Raw genomic sequence first — 26,582 nt, forward strand, 5'->3', positions numbered from 1 at the left:
GAGGAAGTCGGGCGACTTGCAGATCCGCGATCCGTGTAGGTTGAACTGTCGGTTGAACTCCAATCGCTAGTCGCTATGCTATGTTGCATACACGATTTCGGAGATTGATTATCGCTGACCATATTTTCCCGCTTTTATTTTTTACTCATTCCCAGCCTTCCTGCAGGGAAGTTAGGAATCCTGGGAACGAGGTTGGGGCACCATAAGCGTTTATGGTGCCCCAACCTCGTTCCCAGGGTTCCTAACTTCCCTGCAGGAAGGCTGGGAATGAGTAAAAAATAAAAGCGGGAAAATATGGTCAGCGATAATCAATCTCCGAAATGCAACATAGCGACTAGCGATTGGAGTTCAACCTACACGGATCGCGGTTCGCTTCCTCCAATTCTTGTTTCAACGGGATCACCTCTGGACAGTGGAAATAGCTCGCCGAATTCTCCTGCATTTGCTCAAGACGTAAGTCTTTTTGAACTTCTGAGTAAATCTATAAGAGTAATTTTATCAGTTGTCTGTTTTTCGCGGGAATCGAGGAAAGTGTAGTTTTCTAATCTTGATCGATCGAATGGCTTTGTACATTTTCACTTTCACTTTTGACATTATTTAGCTTACATCCGTACTAACACAATACTGTAACAAGTGAGTGATTGCGATCTAGATTTACGCTGAAAACTGGCAAATGATTTAATTTTATCGCCACCGTCCTTTAGCTTATTAAGCTAATACCTTCCTCTTCGTCAATTAATGTTTGTCGCGCTTGATCTGTTAATTTGTTGGAAAGCCAGTTTGTTTAATTAAGATTATGTAAAAAACCTTCATGTTTGATCGGCAAATGAAAACATATGCCAAAAAGTATGCCAACATTCAAAGATGTATTGTTGTACTCTTACAACACTATTATGGTTAAACCCCCAGCTTCCCGGAGGGGAAATCAGATTTAATGTATAAACAATTCAGCACTGGCCCAGTTTACAATTCTTTTTAACTCGTGAATGCGCGTAGCGCAATGAACGAGTTATAGCGATAGCTGACTGTCGACTTGGTTGGTTGGTTGGTCGGTCGGTCGGTTTTGTCGTTAACTTTCAGGCGTGCGCAGTGAATGAGTTTTAAATTCAATTAGTGGAAAAAAACACGCGAACATTTGTTGTTCACTGCGCATCAGGAAATTCTTATTCAATATGTAGAGAATAATTTGACGATCATTTAGTGCAAGAATGGAGATTTTTCGTTCAATCTGAGCAAAGTTACAAGTTTTTTCAGTTTTTCAGAAAGTCCGGGGTCGTAAACTCAATTAGAATTCTCTCATTCATTCTGTAGAGAATAATTTGACAATCATTTTAGTGTAAGAATGGAGATTTTTCGTTGAATCTGAGCAAAGTTATAGGTTTTTTTCGTTTTTTTCTACAGAGTGCGGTTTCTTTTAAGAATTAAAAATAATTTAATTTAGAAATAATTTAATTAAAAAATAATTTAATTTGTCAGTTTTCACGCGAAAGCGGAAAGTGCCATGTCACGCATCATTGACGTCGTGAACAAAATTATGCAAATTTCTGGTGAAATGAACACTTTAAGATCTTGTCAGCTTTCATAGAGGTTTCAAAGGGAAAAATGTTTCATTTTCGAAATTTGCAACTGGTAATTTATGGGGAAGCAAAAGGACGCGGTCGATAAATAATTCTTATTTAGCAAGAGCTTGTCATAGTTCATTATTTTTACTTGAGGATTACGTGGACTGAACTCCAAAGGAAAAATTTCACGCATTTATGTCGGGCATGAAATGTAATGCGATACTTTGTTGAACACATTTTCCTTTGTGAGATCGGCTTGCCCTACAGTAATTTTGTAATTTTAATTCACAAAAAAACTTCACTTGCCCATCGGGCAAGTGATGGTTAGAATCCACTAGCCCCATCGCAAAATCCAGTAGCCCCGTACTATCGGGGACACGAATTTGCATGACGTAGCTGCACATGGCGTGCTTCTATGAACTTTGAATAAAAAAACACGTGATTTTTTTTTAATCGGCGCATCAGAATACAAGAGTACAAGAATGGTTATTTTTCGTTACATAATCGGGCAAAGATATAGTTTCTTTTAGCTTTCAAGGAAGTTTCCGTAGCCATCTAAATTTCAATTACTATGTGTCATCTGCATTCACGAGTTGGCTCACAGGAGCCTTTAATTTTAAACACCTGCCTTTGGCTTCTAGACTGCATTTATAAAAAAACAAAATACATGTATAAAGCTTATATCTGGTGAAAAGACAGTTGAAACCGTTAATTGCATAGTGTATGGCACTGAAGGGCAAATGTGGTATGGAGCAATTTAAAGAAATTTAATTTTTTTGATGTTTTGAGCATTCATTTGACAATTTTAGTCTGAACAGTGATAAAAGGGAAAGGATCTACAACTTGACAATGTTTTTGAACAGGACATCTGAAACTACAATGTGAATTGGCTAAAGCAAAACACATTGGTTTGGTATAATTATAATCAAACAAAACAACCCCCCACAGTGCTGCTTGGCAGCTCGATAGACGTCCACCATTATCCACCTCACCTCCTTAAGGATGATGCCTGCTAATATAGAGGTATTTTTGTGCAGTTTATTACTATGTGGGAAAAGCAGATCTTAGCAAGGGCTATTGGAATCCAAAAAGAAAATATTTGGGGGTAACCATGCTTTTTTTAGGGATAATTAAGCAACAATAATTTTAAAAAGTGCTAAAATACAAAGCAATGTATGGCATTTTTTCCCAAATTAAAGCTTTATTATCTTTGAAAAATGCATGGTTACCCCCAATTTTCTTTTTGGATACCAAGAGCACTTGCTTAGTTCTGCTTTCTCTGCATAGTTTTAAATCATGCAAATGCAAATCATACATCGACACTTTAATAAAGGTTTATTTACTTTACTTTACTTTATCCCTGTATTAGTAGGCTCCACCCATAGTAAACCCGATTATCTTGAGATTCGCAGAACTGTGCGCAGTGGCAAAAGTAGGCATCGTCCTTAAGACGTGTTTCAAAGCCTTGCATAACAGCAACACATGGCCAGGCTATCTTCCGTTGGTAAAAAAAGCAATGCGTCAGGGAATTATGCTCAAGCAGGTCGATGAGACTGGTGGTTCCCACTGAAAGTGGAACTTTCCAGGAGAATGCGTCAAGGCTTTTTGACACTCTCCCAAGATGTATAAGAAACTGTATCAATTATGCAACTTTTTGTAGACTTTCGAAATCTTTCAAGACACCAACATAGACACCAACTAAAATATGATATGTTAGCTTTTCTGTAACAGTTTCATGTATAAATTAATTTAATATTTGTATATCTTGATGTATTTTTAATTAGCTGTTATTTTTTATTATTTAACAGAGAACAGCCACCTGGTGGAACTGTTTTATAGACTGTTATTATTATTATTATTATTATTATTATTATTATTATTATTATTATTATTATTATTATTATTATTATTATTATTATTATTATTATTATTATTATTATTGTTGTTGCTTGTTATTAATTAAGTTTAGTAGTAGGAGGAACAGGAGGGCTTGGAGCTGCCCTCCTCCTCCCCCCCCCCCCCCTTCCCTCTTACTACCCCTCTTTCCAGACACATCCTTTTATTGAGTACATTATTGATTGATTAATTGATTCATTATTTTCATGCATACATACACTACATACATACTGTAACCTGTTTAATGTACATTAGTGCAAATTACAATTACCTTACTGGATTTTAATAGATTAAAATTTAATATGCTGCAACTTGCAGGTAGCTTAAGCTAATCATGGTAGGTTAGTAGCTAGGATGATTGCATTAATTAGCAGAAAGAGAATGAAAACAGGAATTGGTAGGATTAAGTGCTAATTTTTATATACCTAAACAAAAGAAATGATTAAAATGAACAAAGAAACAAAGCAAATGGTTATCCAGCAAATAAACAGATGAAGAGATTAACAGATCCGAGAAAAGTGGGCTAATGAGCATAGTCTTTCTCCTCTCTCAAAATCTGCAGAGTTAGTTTGTGCATTTCTGCTTTGAAGATACGTATTTTAGACATTTTTAACCCATTTCATTATTTGGGGAGAAATGATAAATGTCCATCAAGTTACTTACATTATATTTGTTGTAACACAATGCACATGATCTATACTGTATAGGCTTGATTAAGTTAGTTTCCTTCATGTTTAGAGCATTGAACAGGGTGACGACATGGATGAGATTCCCAGGAACAGTGACCAAGCTGCTAAATACGAGAAAGAATTTCAGGAGCTTAGATGGCAAATCCAACACTTACAGGAGGCTGTAAACATTAAGGATTATTCTGGTAGGGCACTTTGTTAGTTGTTAAATAATTGTTACATTGTGTAACATTACAGATTCTCCTAATCATTATTTTCCATCTGTTTGTTGTAAATGTAGTTATCTTTGTTGATCACAGGATTGCCACGGTCGGGCAAAAGTCAAATTTTTTTCAATAAAGGAAAAGTCAGGGAATTTTGCATCAAGTCGGGGAAATTATTTAATTATATCTTCAAGTCAGTGAAAAGTTTGGGAATTTTATTTTTATCTTGCCACAAGGTTCGCGAATGAGTTTCCTTGTTTCCAAAGGTAATGTTGTTTCAAAAATATTTTTGAAGGAATTGATTTCTGCATCTTCTTCACTGGCTCTATTGCCAAAGGATTTGTCTTGAATGGCCAGGAAAAATTGCTTTGTGGTCTGGGAAAAGTCAGGAAATTTATTTTATTGTGATCAATGGCAACCCTGTGATCATTTCTTTTATTGTAACTCATATATGTAGTAGTGTATTGACGTATGTATCTGAATAAGAAATTAAACCCTGCCTGTAGCATGTAGTGAATGAACACATTCCAGTACAGATCATACGAATTTCAAACTTAATATATATTCTACTTTGGAACTCTGAATACCTGTACATGTAGTGAACAGTACTACAATTAAATTTTTCATTGAACATAAACTCTGGGAGAAAATGTCAAAGGGACAGCATGAAAAATGGAAAAACAAAAACAGAATACAGAATGAAAAAACAAATTTTTTTTTATAATGTTTTCCTGTATTTTGGTCTACATGTAGATGCCAATGAGCTGAGACGCAAGCTTGCTAGAGGTGAAGAAGAACATGCCAATAAAACCAGGCAATTCAATGAAGAGGTATGTACAGCTGTACTACCTGTATTGCTATACTGGTAACTGATTTGAATCATATGTATATGAGGTTATGCCCTCAGAGACACACCTGTGTAGAGGTGTATATGTATGTTTGGTTTATCAAAAGAGTTGACCACCATAAAGAGATTAGGGTGCTGTTTTGCTCTGACGAAGAGCTTAATGCTCAAAATGTCAACACTCAAATCTTTTTTTGGTGGCCAATTTACCTTCAGTTATCAACTCTGTTGATATTTACCAAACATTGGTTTCTACTTCCCACCAACACAGCACTGCATTTTCTTTTCTCAAACATGAATCCCATTTTAGTTTCTGAGGAGAAAGAGGTACATGTAGGACCTAAAGGTTCACAAACACAGCAAACAAAAGAAGAAAAAAGAAAGACCAAAAAATATTTATTAATATATGTATAGTAAAAAGACAAGTGGGTGGGAAAAGTTTAATGGGAAAAAGAAACCTCAAAAGTTTGTTTTCTGCACATATGCCCAAGCAAAAGCTTTCAAAATATTGACCTCCAGTATAAAGAGAAAGTTACAAACTTATTCCAGAAAGGTTTCAAAGTCAGGGAGTCAATAAAAAAAATTTGAGGGGTCACTTGACAGTAGCTCTGGTCCTCTCCAATCTTCTTAAGTTTACCATTTAATTTTCCAGGTCAGGATATTAGCAAGCTTTCTCAGGTTTTGACCTGAGAACCCTCTCTTATCAGGAACACTGAGTTATAAAAATTAATATGTAGTGTTTGAGCCACAACAACAGTAGGTAAGCAGTTTGGCTGCAATTGACATCACTGACCAGAGAGTCAAATAATGCACTTTTGGGCTACATTTATGTAGGGTTTTGCTAGAATTTCAGTAGTTTAGGGCTTAACCTTCCCTTTTTTATTTGAGAACTACATGTATGCTTGATCCTACAGATCATGGGGTTGCAAAGCCAAGTGCCAAAGCTACGTTCCTCTGTGGAGAAAGGCGAGGCCAACAGACAGAAGCTTGAATATGATCTGACCATTGCAAGTAGAACAGCCAATCAGGAGACGAGGGCAGTGGCAGAAATGGAAAGTGTACTGCAAAAGACAAATGCAAGCCTTAAAGGTATGCTGTGTACATGCTGCAATACATTGATTTTAAGAATTAATTAAATGGTATCGAAAATGGTTTGAACTCAGGACACACGTCATAAGTACGTAAATTATGATCATCCTGGTGAGTGTAGTCCTGAGAAGGACTGTTTGCCTTTGGGGTGACATGAACTGTCAATGTCACCTCAAACAGTCCTTCTCAGGACTACACTCACCAGGATGATCCTACGTGTAATTTATGTGCTTATTAAATGCTATTCTTAAAAGTGATACCCAGTAGTTCATTGTACTACAACACGTCTAGGTGAAGATGTAAGTAGCCTGCGAACAGCAGACGTATTTCCGGTCGTACGACCGGAAATACGTCTGCTGTTTGCAGGCTAAGATGTAAGGGGCTAGAGAACCACAGCATATACTGTGCTTTGACTAGTGGTCAACTGGGTTGAAAGTCATTGGTTCAAGACCTTTCCTTTGTCACTGATTTTTTTCTGACAACTAAAATTTAACTTTTCTCCACGCTGTCTCTGCAGTAGCTACCCAGGTGTACATGATAATTATTGTACAAATGGGTGACAGCAACCATCAGGGAAGGTTATCACTGTGATAGACTAGTTAGTAACCCTCCAAGGGAGTATTATAATTACTTTAAGCCATGGACATCACAGATACTTGAAAGTCTGTCTGATAGGCTACCGTTAGACTTGTGAGACTTACCTACAAATGTAACAGTCAAATAATTATGTTGAACAGTGTATTTAAAGTGTATATGACATTTGATCAAGTAAATAATTAACAATTATTCCACGAGCGCGCGTTGGATATGAGATGATAGATAGCCAACGAGGCGCGTAGCGCCAAGTTGGCTATAATCATCTCATATCCAACCAGCGCGAGTGGAATAATTGTTTTATTAAAAACAATCAAGAAATAATGCTAGATCTTGCTGATTTCGCTTTGCAAGAAGAACCAGAAGAGAATTTAATAATCGTTTTCACTCGGGCTTGGTATAATGGCTCATATACCATGGCTGCTGAACCAATCAAATCCCTGGAATTGCATTATACAATGATCCAGTTTTTAATAAAAGAAATTATGTCATGTGTACTATTTATTAAAACTGTAAATGGTTTGAACCCAGGAGTCATGTCATACAGGTACGTAAATTATGATCATTCGGGTGAGTGTTGTCCTGAGAAAGACTCAGGTTGCTCGGGTTGTCGAAATGTCAGTCAATGTCACCCCAAACAGTCCTTCTCAGGACTACACTCACCCAGAAGATCAGAATTTACGTACTTATGTACTATTGATTGTTCTTTGCATGAACAGAAAACATCAGTCAGCTCAAGAGGTACCTGCAAAATGTCGAGGAAACCTTGGAAGCAACCAGACAATCAGGCAAAAATGAGGAACACAAGTCTAATCTACTTCTTGCAGAAAAGGTATGAGCTGCAGTTTATTTGCTGTTCTGCAAGTTTTATCCTGACTACTGAGACTATTATGCTATAAGCAAGCCTGATCTGCTGCTACTGATTCTGGCCAACTTCTTAAACGTTTTGGGTGTATATTTAACTTAACAGTGGAATACATATAGCAATCATTTAGGGTGGAGTAGTATATACAGTACTCATCAAGGCTTTTTATACAATCTTGAAAATTCATTAAGTGCAAAGAGTCCCTGGAGGACTTTGTGTTAAGACTCATGGCTGGGTTGTGGGTATTCCTACGGACCAGCTGATCACAGTGGAGCCTCCTGGATATCCCAGGCACCCATCTTCCATACAGCCTAGCGAAGTTGTTAAATAAAGATACCCTATTAGTTGTGGCAATATAGGCTATATTGCCACAAAATAAAAAAGAGCAGATACTTATTTTGCTTAATATACAATGCATGGGGAGGACACCAGATAACTCATTGAAGGGCAGGGATATTATTTATGGTTGAGTTTATCATTTATTTATTATTTACCGGCACTATTATTATAACATTTTCGTGTAATCAAATTCAATTGTGCGTACATGCTTCTTATTCCCATTGTGCACGCTGGTAACGTCAACAAACACTACCATGTTGAAAATGTTATAAAACAATTGGTTCATACGTCAGCTTTGCATTCATTGAGATATGAAAAATGCTGGAAGTTTGGAAAGCACTCAAGAAGCTACATGTAGAGTTGCTCTTGGCCATGCCTCGAGTAACTCTTACGCATCTTTCTTGCTCTCCAAACTTCCCGCCTGCTTCATATCTCGATGAAGCACGCTGACGCATGAATCAATTGTTAATTTCTGTGAATGAATGAATGAAAGTTTATTTCCCATTATAAGTAACATAAGAAGTACATAGTGCAATTTACATTGAAGTCGGGAGGAAGACTAAAGAAACCCTTACGGGCTTTTACAAATTAGTCCCCCTTTGATTCAAATTACATTTTTAAGCTAAATTAATCAGGATATCAGGTTTGGTGTACAAATAACAGTAATAATAAAAGGTGCAAGTAAAATTATGTAAGTTAACGCCTATATCATAATCATTGAAAGAGAAGGAATTGCTTCATTTTCTTTTTGAAAACATGCTTGGTGTTGGATAAGATGTGAAGCAGAACCTCGGAAAACCGAAAAATGCATTGACACTGGACTCGCCAAATACTCGTTGCAGACAAACCGCCATCTTTACTGTCGACACATCAAATCAAAAGGGACTTTCGTCCACCGAAAAATTACCACAGGTGATGTCAAACAAGGTTTTCCGTCTCCGTCTTAATTGCTTTTTGTGGCAACATGCCTCAATTAGCTTGCCGACGAACCGTTTTTGAATGCTTTTCATTTAAAGTTTAGGTTGTCAAAGTTAACCGCGTCGAAAACCGCGCGAAAACCTCGAATCACGAAAAACTAAAAAAAACGTTAAATAACTCGAGTTATTTCGAGCATGCGCAGACAATTGTCTCCCTTGCTTTTGGTGCCTCTTAGAGCGGTTTTCAATTGAGTGTCGAAAGTAATTCGCGTTTGGTTTGGTTTTGCATTACTACGCTCTGTGATTGGTTAACAAAACTCGTGCCACTTTCTCAACCAATGGGAATCCAAACCAAAACCAATCGTGTTTTCGCCGGACGCGTTTTCCCGCGCTTGGCGCCGGTTACATGTATTTGCTTCGAATTCCGATTGGCTCGTTGTGTTGTTTACATCTGTTGCGATTGGCCAGAGTAATTACTTTGGCTTTGGTTTTACGACACTCAGTAGACCTTTATCACACGGCGGCCATGTTGAGTTTTGGGGCAATAAAAAGCTTTCTTTTTACACGGCAAGCTTCGGCCAGACGCGAATTCAGGGCGAGGCTTGCCGTGTAAACACAAAGCTTTTTATTCTCCTGAGACTCAACATGGCCGCCGTGTGATAAAAGTCTATCGGAAACTGTTCTAAGACTACTTAAGGACAAATTTGACAAACTGTCTGAAATTTCCACCTTTAAAAAATGAAACCAAATACCTCTGGAAAGTACTGCTTAATAGCTTTTATTTGATGGTTTTACCTAGAGACTCGAAAGTAAGAAACACCTTGTAACGCATAATAAACAGCGCCACGGAAACGTCTGCTCTTTAGCCTCCTTTTGAATTTAATTTTCTCGCAAAAGAACTCGTATTCTACGTAGTCGAGTAAGTCGCATTTTGTTCATTACGAAAAGAGAATTGGTCCGAAAGGAACATGGTTACCGGATGTACCGTGTATACCAATTCCGGAATAGTCCCAAAGAACGCGTTTATGTGTAAGGACTCTTTTTAATTTTTTTTTAATACTGAACTTACTCAACAGGACGGATGAGGGAAGGGGACGGTGAAATATCGTTGTATGACCAACATGACATCTTAATAACTTCACATTTTTAGGCGATTTTTGACTAAAACTGGTGTTCTCTCATCTGTGACAACCTGAAAACCATCGGGTCACAAGAGATGCGCACAACGTATGCGCATTAGCAAAAAGAAAGCACCGTCCTTGACCTAAATTAGGGAACTTAAGGAGGCTCGAGGCAGTTTTTTTGGACTTAGGGTGGAAGTTTTGAAATTACAATTTCGCATACAAGATAAACTTCGATCTCCTTCATACTACATCATCATCTCAACATATGACCAAAGTTAATTTTCTCATCAGTTTCCAAGCGACAGCTATTAGCATAGCAACGGAAGCGCATAGCCTCTCATTTTCAACATTGTCGATTATCTCGAAATCTAGTCAGACACTTTATGACGAAACTTTAGGGATTTAAACTACTCAATCTATACAACTTGTAGGCGAAATTAGAAAAAAATCTGTAAGAGCGTTTTCAAGTAAATAATGAATCAATTTTGACGGGGTGATTTTGTTTATTCCAGCATTTTTCACCAATATCTCTGGCAAAATAAAACTTGACACTTTGTCTTTTCTGTCAAAGGGTCTTTCCTGATAGCAAAACATTCTTAATGTATATTGAGCTTCATGGGTGTCTCCGATTTTAAGATATTTATGTTTGAAAACAGTTAAACTAAAGCGCAGATGAATGAAAAAGTTCCCACTTTGCATAAATCGAGATATCTTTAAAATGCCCCCACTGATTTTTCTGTTAAATTACAAGCGGTTAAAGTGAGAATTCTTTTCGATATCTGCGCAAGTTTTAGGCTCAGGAACCGAAATTGGTGTTAGATTAGAAGGCTGAATCTTGGTCAAATTTCAGTCGTTATTCGCTTTCTCCGAACAAGAATTTTATTTTGTTTGTCCAGGTCTATTTCACTGCTATTCACGTGCTTTGAATATTTATCATAACGTGAAGTCGTGCAAAAGGTAAAATTTACAATGAAAGACTTGAGAAGCAGGAGAAAACATGATCTTTCTTCAGCCAGTCAGAACCAATCATGAATTGGCGCATGCACTCGTGCTTGGCGCAGCTGGCGTCAGGTCCCTTTCTTCAACGTCACTTTCTTAACAAATTAGAAGTAAATCTGCATGTAAGCCAATCGTGACTTGTCGTATCCGTTTTCCACGCTTATATTTGCTTCTAAAGAGTGTATATACATATTTATAAAAAGTATATATACATATTTATAATGAACCCATCAGGGCCGGGTTGTCCGAAAGCCAACTAACACTAATCCCCAATTAAAAATTAAACAAGGTTTTCAAGAGCTAATTTTAACCTAAAAAAGTAATGGTAAAGAAAAGTCTAAGTTAAAACTAAAGGATAAAAATCTTTTGGAAGAATCTCTATTGATTAGTCATTAAACTTGAATCAAAGTTTATGTTTACCCAGGATTAGCTTAACCTAGCTTTGAACAACTGCGCCCAGAACTCGAAGTACAGCGAAACCCCGTTTATTCGACCACCTTCGGACCGTGAAAATGTGGTCGAAATAGTGGGGTGGTCTGATTAACGAGGTTGTAAACCAAGGAAATGACCGGACTTTCAATTCGTTCGGGGCACAAAATAGTGGTCTTAATAACAAGATGGTCGTAAGGCGGAGTTCTGCTGTAAATGCAAATTCTGAATGGCGTTAGAGCGATTTTCAATTGAGTGTCGAAAGTAATTTCGCGTTTGCTTTGGTTTTGCATTACTACGCTCTGTGATCGGTTAACAAAACTCGCGCCACTTTCTCAACCAATGGGAATCCAAACCAAAACCAATCGTGTTTTCGCCGCACGCGTTTTCCCGCGCTTGGCGCCAGTTACATGTATCTGCTTCGAATTCTGATTGGCTGGTTGTGTTGTTAACATCTGTTGCGAATGGCCAGAGTAATTACTTTGGTTTTGGTTTTGGTTTTACGACACTCAATTGAAAACCGCTCTATTGTAGAACTCAGTTTGGTTTTCCTTTTATATGTAATTGGTCAAAGATGTGGCAAAAGCTTCTTTTTCCAGACACGGAGGGTAGTAAAGCATAACGTTCTCTCTGTACTTCTTACCAGGAAGCAGAAAACACAGTGGCATCTAAAGTCAAAGAGCTTGCCAGGTCATGTACGGAATGCGCAGAGAAAGAAGCCACGATATCAGCCATGAAGATTGACATCCAGACGTTGAACAAGGCCATCGAAGAAGCTAAGAACAAATTTCAAAATTCAGAGGAGGAGGTAATCATTATCTTCGCCACATTAGTTCAAGTTCGTTTGTAAAGTTGAGTGTTCGATATTCTTCATAAAAGAGGGATTTGTTGATTTGTAACCCAGCTATTAATTTCCGCGTGCTATCAAATAGACCAAACATGTCGCGTGGTACAGAAGCGGATAGCGGTAATCAGGCGATAACCAACACCGATTTGATACCCATCGTTCGAATTTTATGTCCAGGAAAAAATTCAAAATGAAGCTCACATTTTTAGGGTTTTTACTTTTAAAAACTCTATCACATGTCATTAAATTTTGTAATCGAGTCAGCTTGCTTATTTTATTTACGGGCAATCACTGGGACTTCCCCATTATTGGCTGTTTTCTCTTGTCCACAATAAAGTGTGCACGTTTAAGAAATTAATCCGAGGGTTATGAAATAAATAAACGTTTTTCTAATAATACCCTTGGCTAAGATTTGGCCAACTGTTCATTCTTCGGACAAATCTTCTAGCCTAGGGTATTTAACAATTATTCCACGAGCGCGCGTTGGATATGAAGCTAAAGAGGCGCGTAATGCCGAGTAAGCTATAATCAGCTCATATTCGACAAGCGTGAGTGGAATAATTGTTTTATTTAAAACAATCAAGAAATATTGCTAGATCTTGCTGATTTCGCTTTGCAAGAACAACCAGAAGATAATTAGTGGTCACCATTTCTCGGGCATGGTATAATGGCTCATATACCATGGTCGCTAAGCCTATCAAATCCCTGGAATTACATTATACAATGATCCAGTTTTTTTTATAATAGCCAATATCGTCCGATATACCATCCACCTGAACGGGTTGATTTGCTCAATAAAGTCGTTATTAATAAATAACTTCTTGCTAATTTGTTTGGTTTGCTCTTTCTCTAGGCCACCAAAGTGAAGAGCGTTTTAACTCGTGAAGATGAGGTAAGACCCTCTAATCAATTCACTGAAGAATTTTTTTTAGCTATTTTTAAATTTTTTTAGCTATTTTTAAATTCGTTTGATCTTGTGAAATAATTTTTAGGTAATTTTATTTTTTATTTCATTTTTAATTTGCAGGGCCCCACTGAAAGCCGCCAAGGCGAGTGGGCTCCCTGGATAAATATCATTATTATTATTATTATTATAAGATTTTTTTTTTTAGATTTCGATATTTTTTTAGCCCTTATTGAGTGGCAGTTGATTTTAACTTATTGTTTCTTCCCAGTTCGTCGTTCATAATTCATGTCATTCTCGTAAGAAATACAGTTACTGTTCACTGACAACTGCTAACGATTACGGAAGCCTCCCATTTTAACAGTTTACTGTTCTTTGTAACATTAACTTTTGGCGGCAACGATGCATACATCACACATTTGATTGGCTGAATAATTTTTCCAGACCCACCGCATGTTCCTGTACTCACTTTACCAGCGGATGCTCACTGGACAGGTGTATGTCTCGTCACCAGACTCTGCGCTGTCCAGATATTCCTGGTCGGACATGTGTAATCTGGTTTCGGAGCAAGTGTCTGCTCAACTCAGTGAACTAAACAGAGCCAATGAGAGGGTTAGTATACTTCAAACCTTTGTGACTTAGATTGCGACCCATACCAGTTATTGGTCTCGGCTGAACAACGTTCCTGCAAGCGCGTTGTTTTATTGCAAAAGGTAGTTTCGCTCCACCGTACTTGTATCTCTCTCCAACCACCGCCTAGTTGTTCAACATACGAGTAGGCTAACCCAACGTTAGGGTCGTCAACTTTGATCCCAGTTTATTTGCAATGCAGTAACGATTTATCCAAAAAGTTTCCGCCTTGAAGACCTTCATTTTTGTCTTTGACTTCCCTTAAAACGTTTTCAACACCGAAGTGAGATTTCATCTCAGTTTACTTTTAATTGTGAATTGACTTCAATCGGCTTTCAAACAAACGGCCAGTTGAATAATTGAGCACTTGGGGAACCTTGATTGAAACCCGACAAAATGCAAGCGTGGTGGGAGGAAGGGGGGGGGGAGAGGGTACCTGTGCAACCATCTATTATCTCATTTGAGGGAGAGGAGGTAGGGGAAAAGTAAAACTCCGAGTTGCTCTTTGTTAGTAAAACCGGGAGACGCTTATTATGTGTGGCTCGTGCGAGACTTGACCTTTAGTGTGTTGTATTGCTTTATTTCACGTTCCTTTTTTCAGGTTCAGCACCTTGAGAGCGTTTTGTGGAGCAAAGAAGAAACTCTTCGTTATCCACAAGAAGCTCACGAGCAAACAGTGAATAAGGTAAGAGGTAGCTTTAATTAAACAGAAAATTCCGATTCAGGGATTTAGGCAGGTGTTGTTTCTTTTTCTGAGCTAAATCCCTCTACTGTTTTACAAACGATCAACAAACAAACGAACGGAAGGGAGGAAGAAGAAAGGAAGAAAGAAAAGAAGGGAAGAAAAAAAAGGAAGGAAGAAAGGAAGGAAGGAATGAAGGGAGGAAGGGAGCGAGGGAACAAAAGTGAGTGAGTAAACGAATGAAAGAAGAAAGCGAGAAAGGGAGGGAAGGAAGAAGGAGAGTTCATTAGTTGATCCATATTTGTACTAATGAAGTGTTTCTGTTTACCTCGCGTTTGACTTTTAATCATTTTTTCGTAGAAAGTAAGAAATTGTTTGTGAAGTATTTATGCTTTTGTGTTGCCTTAAAATGATTGTATGTCATTCAACTTTAAGGAGGCTCGAGGCAGTTTTTTTGGACTTAGGGTGGAAGTTTTGAAATTACAATCTCGCACACAAGATAAACTTCGATCTCCTTCACACTACATCATTATTTCAACATATGATCAAAGTTAATTTTCTCATCGGTTTCCAAGCAACAGCTATTACCATAGCAACGGAAGCGCATAGCCCCTCATTTTAAATATTGTCGATTATCTCGAAATCTAGTCAGACACTTTATGACGAAACTTTAGGGATTTAAACTACTCAATCTAGACAACTTGTAGGGGAAATTAGAAAAAAATCTGTAAGAGCGTTTTCAGGTAAATAATGAATCAATTTTTACGGGGTGATTTTGTTTATTCCTGCATTTTCCACCTTTAGATCGAATCGTTCAGAAAAACAATTTTAAAAGAACATCGAATAAGATGTTTCTGCATTGAGTGAACAAAAACAATCAAGAGAAAAATAAAAGATTAAAAACAACGACATACAAGTAAAGTGCTAGTTGACTGAGACGAAATTTGCCTTTGACTAGAAGAAAATTGAATTCTTTAAGCCTCTGTTACATTAGGTGATTTTCTTGTAACTTGTCTAGCAATTGTGTGGCGGCAGGAGCTGCACTACTCAACGTTTCGTACAAAGTGTTTCGCAACGTTGCAACAACTGCATGACACGTTGCGAGAAAAATTTTCTAATAAAGCGATGTTCGTCTTCAAGAGTACCTTACAGTGAGCAGCCAATATCGCAAGTAGAATTTAATGAAGCAGGCTTTTTGAGGAATATTAGTTCGGTGATTTCAACGGTAGTTTATTTTGCTAAAAATTTATTGAATATAAATCTTGACACTAATTTCTCAAAACAACTTTCCGTTTTTTATTCGTGGTTGCTGGCCCACAACCACTCTAGACGCTTATTGAGTTCACGTAATTGTTTTCTCTCTTTCTTGCACAGATGCTGTCTATGGTCCCCATCACTCGTTTCGAAAACGTTTGCGAGGAACTAAACATCGCTTTGAAACGTGAACAACAGGCCCAGGCCCTGCAACACGAACAGACGGCTCAGACGCAGGAGACGGGGGAGCGCCTGGAACTTCACGCCAATCAGGGCGAAGAAAAGGACGTCACACTTGCAGAAGCCGTCAAGGTACCAGTGAGATTGATAACAAATCAGGTCAATAACAATGTTAGTATATGATTTACTTCGGACTATGAAGACCTTTGAAGATGGCGTCTGCTCGGAATGTCAAATAAATTTTCAGTCAGTGTAACCAACAACAGTACTTTTTGGGACTACAGTCATCCGAATGGTCGTACTAGACAGACCACTGAGACTCTTGGGTCAAACCATTTGCTGCGTTTTTTGGTGATTGTTGTAAAACCAAAATTAAATTATTCGTTTTTGGCGAATCACAACAAACGTCGTTTGAACTGGATGTACCAACAAGCGCGGGAAAGCATGCAGCCGCTGGCAAGCGCGGGAAAATATGAGGCCGGTGTCAAGGGCGGGAAAACGCTCGTAAGTCAAATATGCTTCTGATTGTCATTGTGCTCAAATTGGTTGGAGCGAACTGCAATTTTCTTTTTAACTTTTGTTAGTTGATCTTGGCCTTTCAAGCCCGGGTAAAACGGCAACGATTTGCCAAGCATGCCGTACGCACAGGTTCTCTTCCTTCTATCTCCTCAAGCCAAAGAAGAGACCAGGTTATTTTCCAAGAGTCGCAGAGAAAAAAAAATTCTCGTTATCGTTTGTTCTGAAGCTCTCATAGGCCTTCGGCGACTCGTATGCTCACAAAGGATTCTTTTGGAAAGCGTTCCGATTTTCACTGGCCTTTATTGTGTCAATGGCCCTTAACTCGCTTATATGCTCACGCGCTCTCAAAACTTTTCATGACGCTGAAGATACAAACGTTTCTTGTGTTGGTTTGCAGGGTCTGAGTGAAGCCAAGATGGAGCTTCGTCGTAAAGAACACGTGATCCGTCAGGTGTCGAAACAGATGAGCTACATGGAAAGCGAGAAGAACGCTTTAGTAGACAGACTCGGCGATGCTGAAAGGGCCATGACAGCCGCGGCTAGGTTGGTAGAATTACGGCGGCAAAGGGCAAACGTTGGTTTTCATTCTGTCATGAAATCATATTTTTGCTTAAATTTGCGTCTTTGTTTCTTATTTTGAGTATGCTCAAGAATGTTCACTGCCTTGAGCTGTTTAGATGAGCGATATTTAAACCTTTGGATAAATTCTTTAATTATTTTTTCTTGGCTCTACGCTCCGAGCCGAAAGTAGAATCTTTATATATCTCAAGTTGGGTGTTGGCAGGGATTCGTCCAACGTGTTTCGCAACAGAGTTGTGATGCATGTTGAACGAAGAAAATTTCCTGGTGTAACAAGCTCTGCATATTCCTTCGACCTCTCTTCCAAGATCATCTATCTTCGAAACTGGAAGGAACCTAAATGCTTATTTTGCACAGCAAACAGCACCACGAAATTAGTTTTGCTAAAATGCTGCCATTTGATCTGTCATACTGTAGGGTCTTGTGTGCAGACTCAAAGGTTAGAACAACTTGGCTTAGGTTAAGTACAGTATGAGATAAGTCGAAGTGAAAATGAAGCGAGGATCATTTGATTTCCTGATTTAAAGTTTATCCTTATCCTTTCTTTTGTTTTAAGCAACTGGGCCAATGTAAATGCACCGAATACATCAACAGTGAAGGCACACGACACTCCATGATGGTATCCCAGATTATAACCCACCGATTAACTTCCGCGCGCTCTCATTGGATGAAACGCGTCACGTGGTACAAAATTGGACGACCGTTATTTAATAAATTTATTTATTTTATTTTATTTTGCCTCCATTTCTCCATTATATTATAATTACAACGATTTTATTTCTCCATTGTATAATAATTACTACGATTACAAGATCACAAGACTAAGAACTACAGGGGGGAAATGGAGAAGGGCAAAAATATAGGTAGACTAAATTATGTGCCCCTTGGGTTAATTTAAAATTCCCTTCAGGCAGCTCGTACATCGGATGATAATACCCAAGGCTGAGTGATTGTCCGAAAAATGAACAGATGACCGAGAAGCGAAGCTTCGAGGGTAACTGAAATGTTGACGGCAATCCTTCAACCGAAGGAACTATCATCCGATATACCAGCTCCGATTAATTTCTGAAACGTCCTCAAAATTTCACAGTTGTCCTCGCAGCTTCGCTTCTCGGCCATCTGTTCATTTTTCGGACAATCACTCGGCCTTGGGCATTATCATCCGATACAACAGCCGCCTGAAGGGGTTTATTTATTAGTTATAGCTGATTTCAGGCGTTCTTATTCTTGTCGTGTTTTCTTCAGGGAAAAAGAAGCCTTGATGGGCTATTTGAAGTCGGTCGAGAGAGCCCTGGAACAGAGTAAAGATCGAGTGCGGTTATCCAAGGGTGCACAGGGGCCCTATGAGCACAGTCTTCCCCAGCTCATTCTACCGGACGAGCGGTTGGCGATGGATAGGTTAAGCCTGGGCCCCGCATTATTATCTTGTCAGGTACATTACATATATAGTGTTACAACAAATTGTGAATGATTAGGGTTGAGGGTTGTCTCATTATTTGAAGACTATTTTGAGTATTTATGAGTGAAAGAACAGAACGGCTCATTTGTTTTCGTGAAATTTGATTGTCAAATGCTTATTTGCTTTACCTTCCTCTATTCAATAAGATAACGCCATCACTGCTGGAAGTTAATTTTGTCCATAATGTGATCCACTTTTATTCTCGTCTTCGGTAGTCAATCTCACTTTTTACCGGTTTCCTGTCATAGGTGAATTTCTGCTCGAAAAAATCTTCAGCTATGAGCGATCATGGACAGTTCGCCCCCGGCATGGTAATGTCTTTTGCCTTATTTTTGCTTTCTTCTTCTCTAAAGGGACTGACCTGAACTGACTCTAAAGCAACCTTGCCGTTGAAAAACAGCAATATTCGTAAATTTCATACAGAATATATTTAAAAACAATCAGTACAGCGTTATTGGCTATGGCTTGTGAATTCAGGAACCACTCATCACTCCTGGTCTTAGGAGCGTTTGTACAGTATTCCTCTGTGGAATAAAATGGCGCTCGGTCGTGTGTTTCATTTACTCTACTTTGCGCGAGAGAAATTAGAGACTACTCTAGAAAACCTAGAAACATTTAAATTTCTACGATCTGTCTTTGTACAGTTCGGGGGCCTGTTTCTCCAAGAAAATTTATCGGAACTTTCAAGAAACGCACGCTTGGAATGCACTATTAAAATTTCTCTGCTTTTCGCTCACTCATTTGTTGTCTGTTCGTTGCAGGGCGGTTTTGTCGGGAAGGATACATCACTGCATCGCTTTTCAAGTTACGGGGATGAGGAGAACTTGAAGAGCTTTGTTCCTTTGTCGTAAGTTTGCCTGTGTTTAAGAACCGTTGTCTGAGAAAACCGGGCAGGCGTCACGGATGGGGGTCGGCCGATTTCCTTCATTTTTTAGCTGTTTTCTAGTTTCGGTCAGTGATGTTGAAAGGCAATATTTTTATATTCAAACACCTTATAGTTTTCGAGATCTGACCACCCCCCAAAAAATCGGCCGTTACGGACGCGAAATCCGGTAAAATTCAAATGCTTAACTTCGGTTACGCGTTGAGAAATTACTCGCTACTCAAATTCTACCAACTTCGAGAATCTCTTATTTGGATAGTTTTTCTCTGATTCTAAGTGATCTCAAACTTTCTCGATGCGTTTATTACTTCAAGAGAGGAAAAATGATTTGCACGTAGTAAAATTCAAAAGATAAACATGTGTGTTTATTGACTTTTCGTAAGATCGTTTTCTCAAAAAGGCGGCCGTTTATGGTGAAAGAAAATAGTTGTAAGAAATCATTATCATCCCCTTAACACGAATAACGAAACTGAAGTTTGGGATCTACAAAATCAGAAGCGCTTTCAACCTTGATTTCAGGTGCATTTCATGCGTAATATTGGACAAAATAACATGTCACGCACATTGTCACGCACTTTTTATTGACAAAAATTTTGGCAAATTTTAATTTAAGCTGTAGCTCTTTCCCTGACAATTTGATCAGGTGCCGAAATAAGAGCCTCGATTTGTATTTAGAACCCAAAACTGGTCAATTAGCTCCCTTCTCCAATACATGTATATTTAATTTCTGATTTTTGGGATGTTTATATTCGATTCTTGTCGCTTTTAAAGTGTTGCTGGAACTCAGCTCGCTTTGAAGAGTGGCAATCTCACGAGAGAAACACAGTGTACAGCTTTCTCAAACGTTAATTTTTTACCAGAGTTTCTGAGAGTCATAAAAATTCTTGGTCTGACAGTGATCAAACCTTTAAAGAAATCGCTTAGTCCATCTAATTTTTTTGGGTCTAAATTGAACTGAGTATCTGAAATAATATTTCATTATATTATTCATTTTAACAGATTTTAAATATTCTTTTTTTTTAATACGTAGCAACGCACTATATCAAACAAATGGCTCAACAATCAACGAAGGAAATGTTCTGTATTAGTTTAGCTGATATTGATGCCTCAACTTATCTGTTAACATTTTTTAAATTTGAAATTTGCCTACAAATTTCGGAAAATAGTTCGACAAACATTTTTCTCGTCGGAATTCACTCATCATTAAAAACTGCGGGGAGATGTAATTATCAATATTTTCAAATTGCGCACTTTCACCGCACCAAGAAAAAATAGAAGTTCACGATTTCCAGAATGAGCTGTTCGTTTTAAAACGCAAATTAACCCTGTGGTCCAGTTCTGGAACAAAATAATCCCACGATCGTCTCAGTGAAATCTTGCAATCATGATTTACACAGCCATCTTTCCTCGCTTGGTATAAGTGGAAGAACGCGAGATCATCAAACTGTATTTGCTTGTGAACCGACCAGTTCCAGTTGGAGCGGGTAAGAAAAAGTCATTCTTAATGTTCCGGCATGAGAAAAGTTTGAGTGGCCAGTCTTCAGTTAATTTTTTCTTTCCTCCATAAACAATTCCAACGAGAGAGCCGCAATGTTGATAGCCTTGCAAAATATGACGATTTTTTAAGGTATTTGTAAGTCTTATCACTGACATCGATCAATTAGTACTTAGGAAAGGAAATAAAATTCTCCAGGTAAATATCTTTTGTTTCTTACTGATCTGGCGCAAGTCTTTTCATTGGAAGTGTTTGTTTGGGTAAGGTTTTTTTTTCTTATTCCAGGTTATTACATATAGAAATCGTGTCACCGTTTTCTGTAAAAGTAGCTTAAGAAATAGAAGGAAAACAAATCGACTTTTAGAGTTTCGTGTACAAATATGAAAAACTATGCCCGATTTCTGTAAAATGTTACCAAATGTTACCCCGCACAATCCTTGTCGTGTAAGGGGAGGGGGGGGGGGTGGGACCCTGTGTAAGGGAGCAGGTTTTTGCACCACCTACAATATATGATGATTTTTGCAGCTTATGACCATGCGGCAAAAGTAGATCTCAGTAGCAACATTTTTTGGTGTTCATAAAGAAAATGGGGGTAACAGCGGAGTTTTCAGAGATAATTCAATATATTACGTTGTGTCAGCTTTGTAGTAGTCTTTGGACTTCCCATCGTCTATTTTTTAAGTTTGGCTGATTAGATCTCCTGTGAGATCCAACGTACAAGCAAGCAGGATCTTCGTAAAAGGCTTTGCAGTTTTTAAAGTTATAATTCAGTAGCAATAATTCTAAAAAGATTTATAGTACATATCAATGCATGGTATCTTTTTTTCTTTTTCTAATTGGAGCTAAACGATTTAAGAAGAACGAGCGGTTACCCCCATTTTTTTTAATTCTATTATCCCTGGCGGACATTTGCTTTTCTTCGGATGTCATAAACCGCACAAAAAATACCTGTGCCTTTTCACGTTTCACATAAAATAGCGTGAATCTTTTGACTTTAGCTTCGCTTACTCGTCAAATGAAGCTGTTTTGCGACTCACTATGGTCAGTTCATGAAGAAAAGTGCGGTAACAGTGGCGGATCCAGGGGGAGGTTCCATGGGGTCCGGACCCCCCCGTAAGACCAGGGTTTTTTTTTTTGGTATTTTTATTTATTTATTTATTTATTTATTTATTTTTGTTCTTTTACTACTTGTTTGACACTTAAATTCTTGCATCGCAAGATATCATAGCATATCACTATTCAATTAGTTTTTTTTTTAATCATTTTGCCATAAAACTAAATTCTAGTGCTCTACAGTGCTCTACTCTGCTTTCTTTCAACCGGTTCCATCTGCCGTGGTGAAGCATGACAGTCTTCGTAATTTAGCAGAAAAGTAGCCTGCAGAACAGGCGTATCAGTGTTTTTTGCGTTTCTTTCAGGCGAGCGGAGGCAGGCACGAGGCAAGCGCGAAGCGTGAGTGACGCGCAACGGGAGTGGCTCTCTCATCGCGTTTGTTCTGCAGGCTAGTGGAAAGCTACAATTTGGCAACACGACTTACCTAGACCGTCCACACTTCAGTCTTTCTGGGTTAAAGGAAAGGCAATACTTTTGGAAACATCACACACCAAATTTACCACTACCGGGAAATCTTATGGAGTGTGTAAAATATGCTGACGGGGGGGACTCGGTGGTGTAGGGGATAAGTAATTTACCGTAAAAACGTTTCAAAAGTTTGGACCCCCCCCCCCCCCCCACTCCCTTCTATCCAAGATTCCTGGATCCGCCCGTGGGTACGGAGTGAGTTATGAACGATTTTTAAACAAGTCCCACTTGTTTTCAACAATATAGAAAGAAATATAGGAAGAAATACTTACGTAGTTCTCACGTAGACGGCAAACGCGAAATAGCCTGTTTTCACGTAGAAACAGCGACCGGCAAGCGGCAAAAAATGGCGGGAAAATCGTGGTCACGTGTTTATTTTCTGCCGTTCGCGTTTCACGTTTACGCGATGCTAACTCTCTAATATTTGCGCAAGCACCTTTGAGACTACGAAATTGTTTTTAAAAATTTACCAGAACACAATTAGCTGTGGTTGGTTAGTGTTCCGTGACATTGATGTCACCATGGCAACCAAGTTTTGACAACCCGTTTTTCAAGAGAAAAGAAAACTCATATTTTTAGCTGAAGAAAAATTACCTTTGTCACAGTAACATTTATGTTTGTAGGTCATATTTAATACTGTTGTTTTAGTGCCGGTCTGACGTATTGTACAGTGGCTGGACTCCTGACGGTGGACAGAAAGCAGTAAATTTAGCCCTCCCCCCACCCCATCCGTACTCCCTCCCCACTCTTGCCTTAAATGTCGAATTTGCCTATTTATTAAAGTGTCCAGAAACGTTAAAATAATTACGTAATGAAGAATTCAGTGTAATGTTTTGAAGCATTCTCACTCGTGTTTGGTCCGTAGTCATTCGAGGTTAGTCGTGGTCACTCTTGGGCACTCGGGTGTACTTTGAGACATGACGTTTTGTCTAAGCATTTGTAAGAGCTTCAAGGTGAAATCACTTTGTTCACATTGCGGTATGCACAATCTCAGTAATAAATCATGAAAACATCTATGTCTTTAAAACAACAAAGAACTGAGACGAGGCCTCGATGACGAGGCAATCCCCATATGGATATGTTGTATGCTATGCTGACTTCAGTAGAGGTTCTCTACAGAAACTGTACGTACTTGAATGATTTACTTATTTAGAACTGGTGGTTCTTTGGTCAGAATTGTGAGTTTGTGACTGAAAAACGTTTTAATGAAATCTACTCGCATACTTGAGCAAATGAAATGAAATCATATAAAAACCGAGCCGCTGAAATTGCCTTTTGAATGAAAATTAATTGAACCAGTGTTTTATTCAGAAGTTTAGCAAGATTTTAAAAAGCGACGCGATGGAAAATCCGAGAAAATAAACAGTCATAGCGTTTTACATTTAGGTATATCCATCAAACAAATGTAGTGTAAGTTTTTATATCCAAACTTGAAGAATTTGTAGCTAAAGTGTGCGTGACAATGTGCGTGACATGTTATTTTGTCCAATATTACGCATGAAATGCACCTGAAATCAAGGTTGAAAGCGCTTCTGATTTTGTAGATCCCAAACTTCAGTTTCGTTATTCGTGTTAAGGGGATGATAATGATTTCTTACAACTATTTTCTTTCACCATAAACGGCCGCCTTTTTGAGAAAACGATCTTACGAAAAGTCAATAAAAACACATGTTTATCTTTTGAATTTTATTACATGCAAATCATTTTTCCTCTCTTGAGGTAATAAACGCATCGAGAAAATTTGAGATCACTTAGAATCAGAGAAAAACTATCCAAATAAGAGATTCTCGAAGTTGGTAGAATTTGAGTAGCGAGTAATTTCTCAACGCGTAACCGAAGTTAAGCATTTGAATTTTACCGGATTTCGCGTCCGTAACGGCCGATTTTTGGGGGGGTGGTCAGATCTCGAAAACTATAAGGTGTTTGAATATAAAAATATTGCCTTTCAACATCACTGACCGAAACTAGAAAACAGCTAAAAAATGAAGGAAATCGGCCGACCCCCATCCGTGACGCCTGCCCGGTTTTCTCAGACAACGGCTCTTAATTCTAAGTTTTCTTAGTTGGATGTAATTGTTAGCCAAGTTTAATCCGAAAAAAGCCTTTGTGACTCGCTCCTACATATCTCACGTTAGTACCTTGACGTACGTTTACTCAAAGGACGTCAAAAACAACAACAACAACAACGACAAAACAAACAAACAACAACAAAAATAGTCAACTTGAGCTCGTGGAAGGCTTTCGCGTAACGATTCCTTGGAAGCAATTCTCGCGGTTTCAAGGCTCCGAGCATTATGATTTTCCTCCGTAATCACTATTATGTTTACGTCATCATCTCGTTCCAGGGCTCACCGTGATTCAAGCTCGTCTTTTAGGCCCTCGTTAGCCTCGACCAGCAGTTATCCCGACAAAAGTAAAGGAAGTTACCGAAGGTATATAAAATTCATTCACAGTTTCCGTGCTTCAGTTTAATTCCAGTAGTTTTCACTCTCGCTGACTCAATCTTCTGTCGTTTCAGTCCAAAACGACGCCTGACATCAAGCTACAGGAAACAAGGGAAACAACTGGGCCAAGACTTTTCGAAATTATTAGATCAGGGTCTTTGATATCAAAGATCTACGCAAGGATGAAGACAACTTCTGTTAGCTACATTTTAGCGGCTGTTGTCAGTGAGGTAATTGCATTTACCCTTCAGAGTTTCTCAGTTCAAAATACTACAACTTAACCAAAGGTCTCATTCTCAAAACTTCCACAGAATTTTCGGGCCGGAGAAGTTTTGTTTAAATCTATCAATCTGTCGAGTGCTGGTTTGTTTTTAGTACAAACGAGCGCAATGCGTTTCTTAATCTCGTGAATTTTGCGACGTTTTATTTTACTTTCACAATGCCGCCATTGCAATCGTATTTCTGATATATTTTGCATGAAAATAGGCCCGAAATGTTTTTGGGAGTACCAACAGTTACGAAAGGAAAGTGAACTAAGGATCTGGAAAACGTTGTTGCCGCATTGCCGCAAATTTTGCGACAAGTACACAAGTGAGTTTTGCTTTCCGCAACAAATTTGCGGCAACACTTCCGTAACTAATACTTAAGCCTTGTGTCAAGAGAACAAAAGAACGAACAACCGAACAATGCTCCCAACCCTAAAAACACATTGCAGCTGCAGCTTTACTGACATCTTTTGGTCGTTAAGTGGTCTTTGAATTAGTTTTCAACATTTCGCCACCCGCCAAGTCCTCTCACAAGTGGTATGTCCAACGTCCAGAATCCGGAAATGAAACACAGCGGCATCTTCCTTGCCTATTGAAAGCCTTAAATAAAACGAAATAACGTCTGAAAAATTGAATGCGGAAAAAGATTCGCATACACAATGATGCTATTTACTTAGCATTTTTCTCCCAGAGTTCATTCTTTTTTGTACTTCGCCATGATGAGATCACCCGAAGAGCAAAATTGTATCCTAACGGGTTTGACCTGTTCAAGTTAACAATAACGAAAATACTTCTACCCGCATGTATTTAACTAATCGAGGCGAGGAAAGAAGGAAAAACGAAATTACAAATATTATACTAAATGAAATTGTAAGTTAATTACAACACTAGCTGTAGTAAGGTAACTCTAATATTAAGGATTATGGAAAAAATATAAAGTATGAAATGTAACTAACATTGTAAATGCTAGTAAATTTAAGGAGAAAGAAAAGATGCACAATTGAGAGCTATTACTTTACATTGATAATTTGAGTAATCTCAAGATGGTCATCGTTTTCTGTGAGAATTTCCATGTCTTTTGTAAAGTAAATTTAGACGAAGTCCCGCTTTTAAAGTTAATGAGTTCAAAGTTTCCCCAATTATAAACAGATAACCTAAACCCTACAGCTAGTATACCGGAATGGCAGTGAATGCTGCCTTGGGGAGGCAGGTGACTGCTGTTATGATGAGAATAAGAAGGGGAGGTTGAAAGAGTTGAAAATGACCCATGGTGCTCATTTGAAACCGGAAAACACAGTGATGACAAGAA

The 26,582-nt window shown here is 38.4% G+C and overlaps 1 protein-coding gene across 1 annotated transcript; it reads left to right on the forward strand.

The window, feature by feature from the left end:
- The first annotated feature begins 259 nt into the window (after positions 1-259).
- LOC146460385 (uncharacterized) lies at positions 260-26,277 on the forward strand. Its single transcript, XM_085088158.1, has 16 exons — positions 260-453; positions 4,197-4,332; positions 5,104-5,180; positions 6,109-6,283; positions 7,597-7,709; positions 12,197-12,358; positions 13,251-13,289; positions 13,746-13,913; positions 14,533-14,616; positions 15,988-16,179; positions 16,964-17,109; positions 18,391-18,577; positions 18,853-18,915; positions 19,366-19,451; positions 24,909-24,995; positions 25,082-26,277. The coding sequence occupies exons 1-16, from the start codon at positions 295-297 to the stop codon at positions 25,167-25,169; spliced, it is 1,962 nt and encodes a 653-aa protein (XP_084944284.1). The 5' UTR covers positions 260-294; the 3' UTR covers positions 25,170-26,277.
- Positions 26,278-26,582: the final 305 nt, after the last annotated feature.

The sequence above is a fragment of the Pavona decussata genome, unplaced genomic scaffold, assembly GCF_977016875.1.
Source record: "Pavona decussata unplaced genomic scaffold, jaPavDecu1.1 SCAFFOLD_213, whole genome shotgun sequence".
NCBI lineage: Eukaryota > Metazoa > Cnidaria > Anthozoa > Scleractinia > Agariciidae > Pavona > Pavona decussata.

Excerpts from the sequence above, each read along its gene's own strand:
- LOC146460385 (XM_085088158.1), top strand. The coding sequence starts at position 295 with ATGGTCAGCGATAATCAATCTCCGAAATGCAACATAGCGACTAGCGAT. Across the intron at positions 454-4,196 it reads CTCCTGCATTTGCTCAAGAC|AGCATTGAACAGGGTGACGA; the intron begins GTAAGTCTTTTT and ends CTTCATGTTTAG. Across the intron at positions 14,617-15,987 it reads ACGAGCAAACAGTGAATAAG|ATGCTGTCTATGGTCCCCAT; the intron begins GTAAGAGGTAGC and ends TTTCTTGCACAG.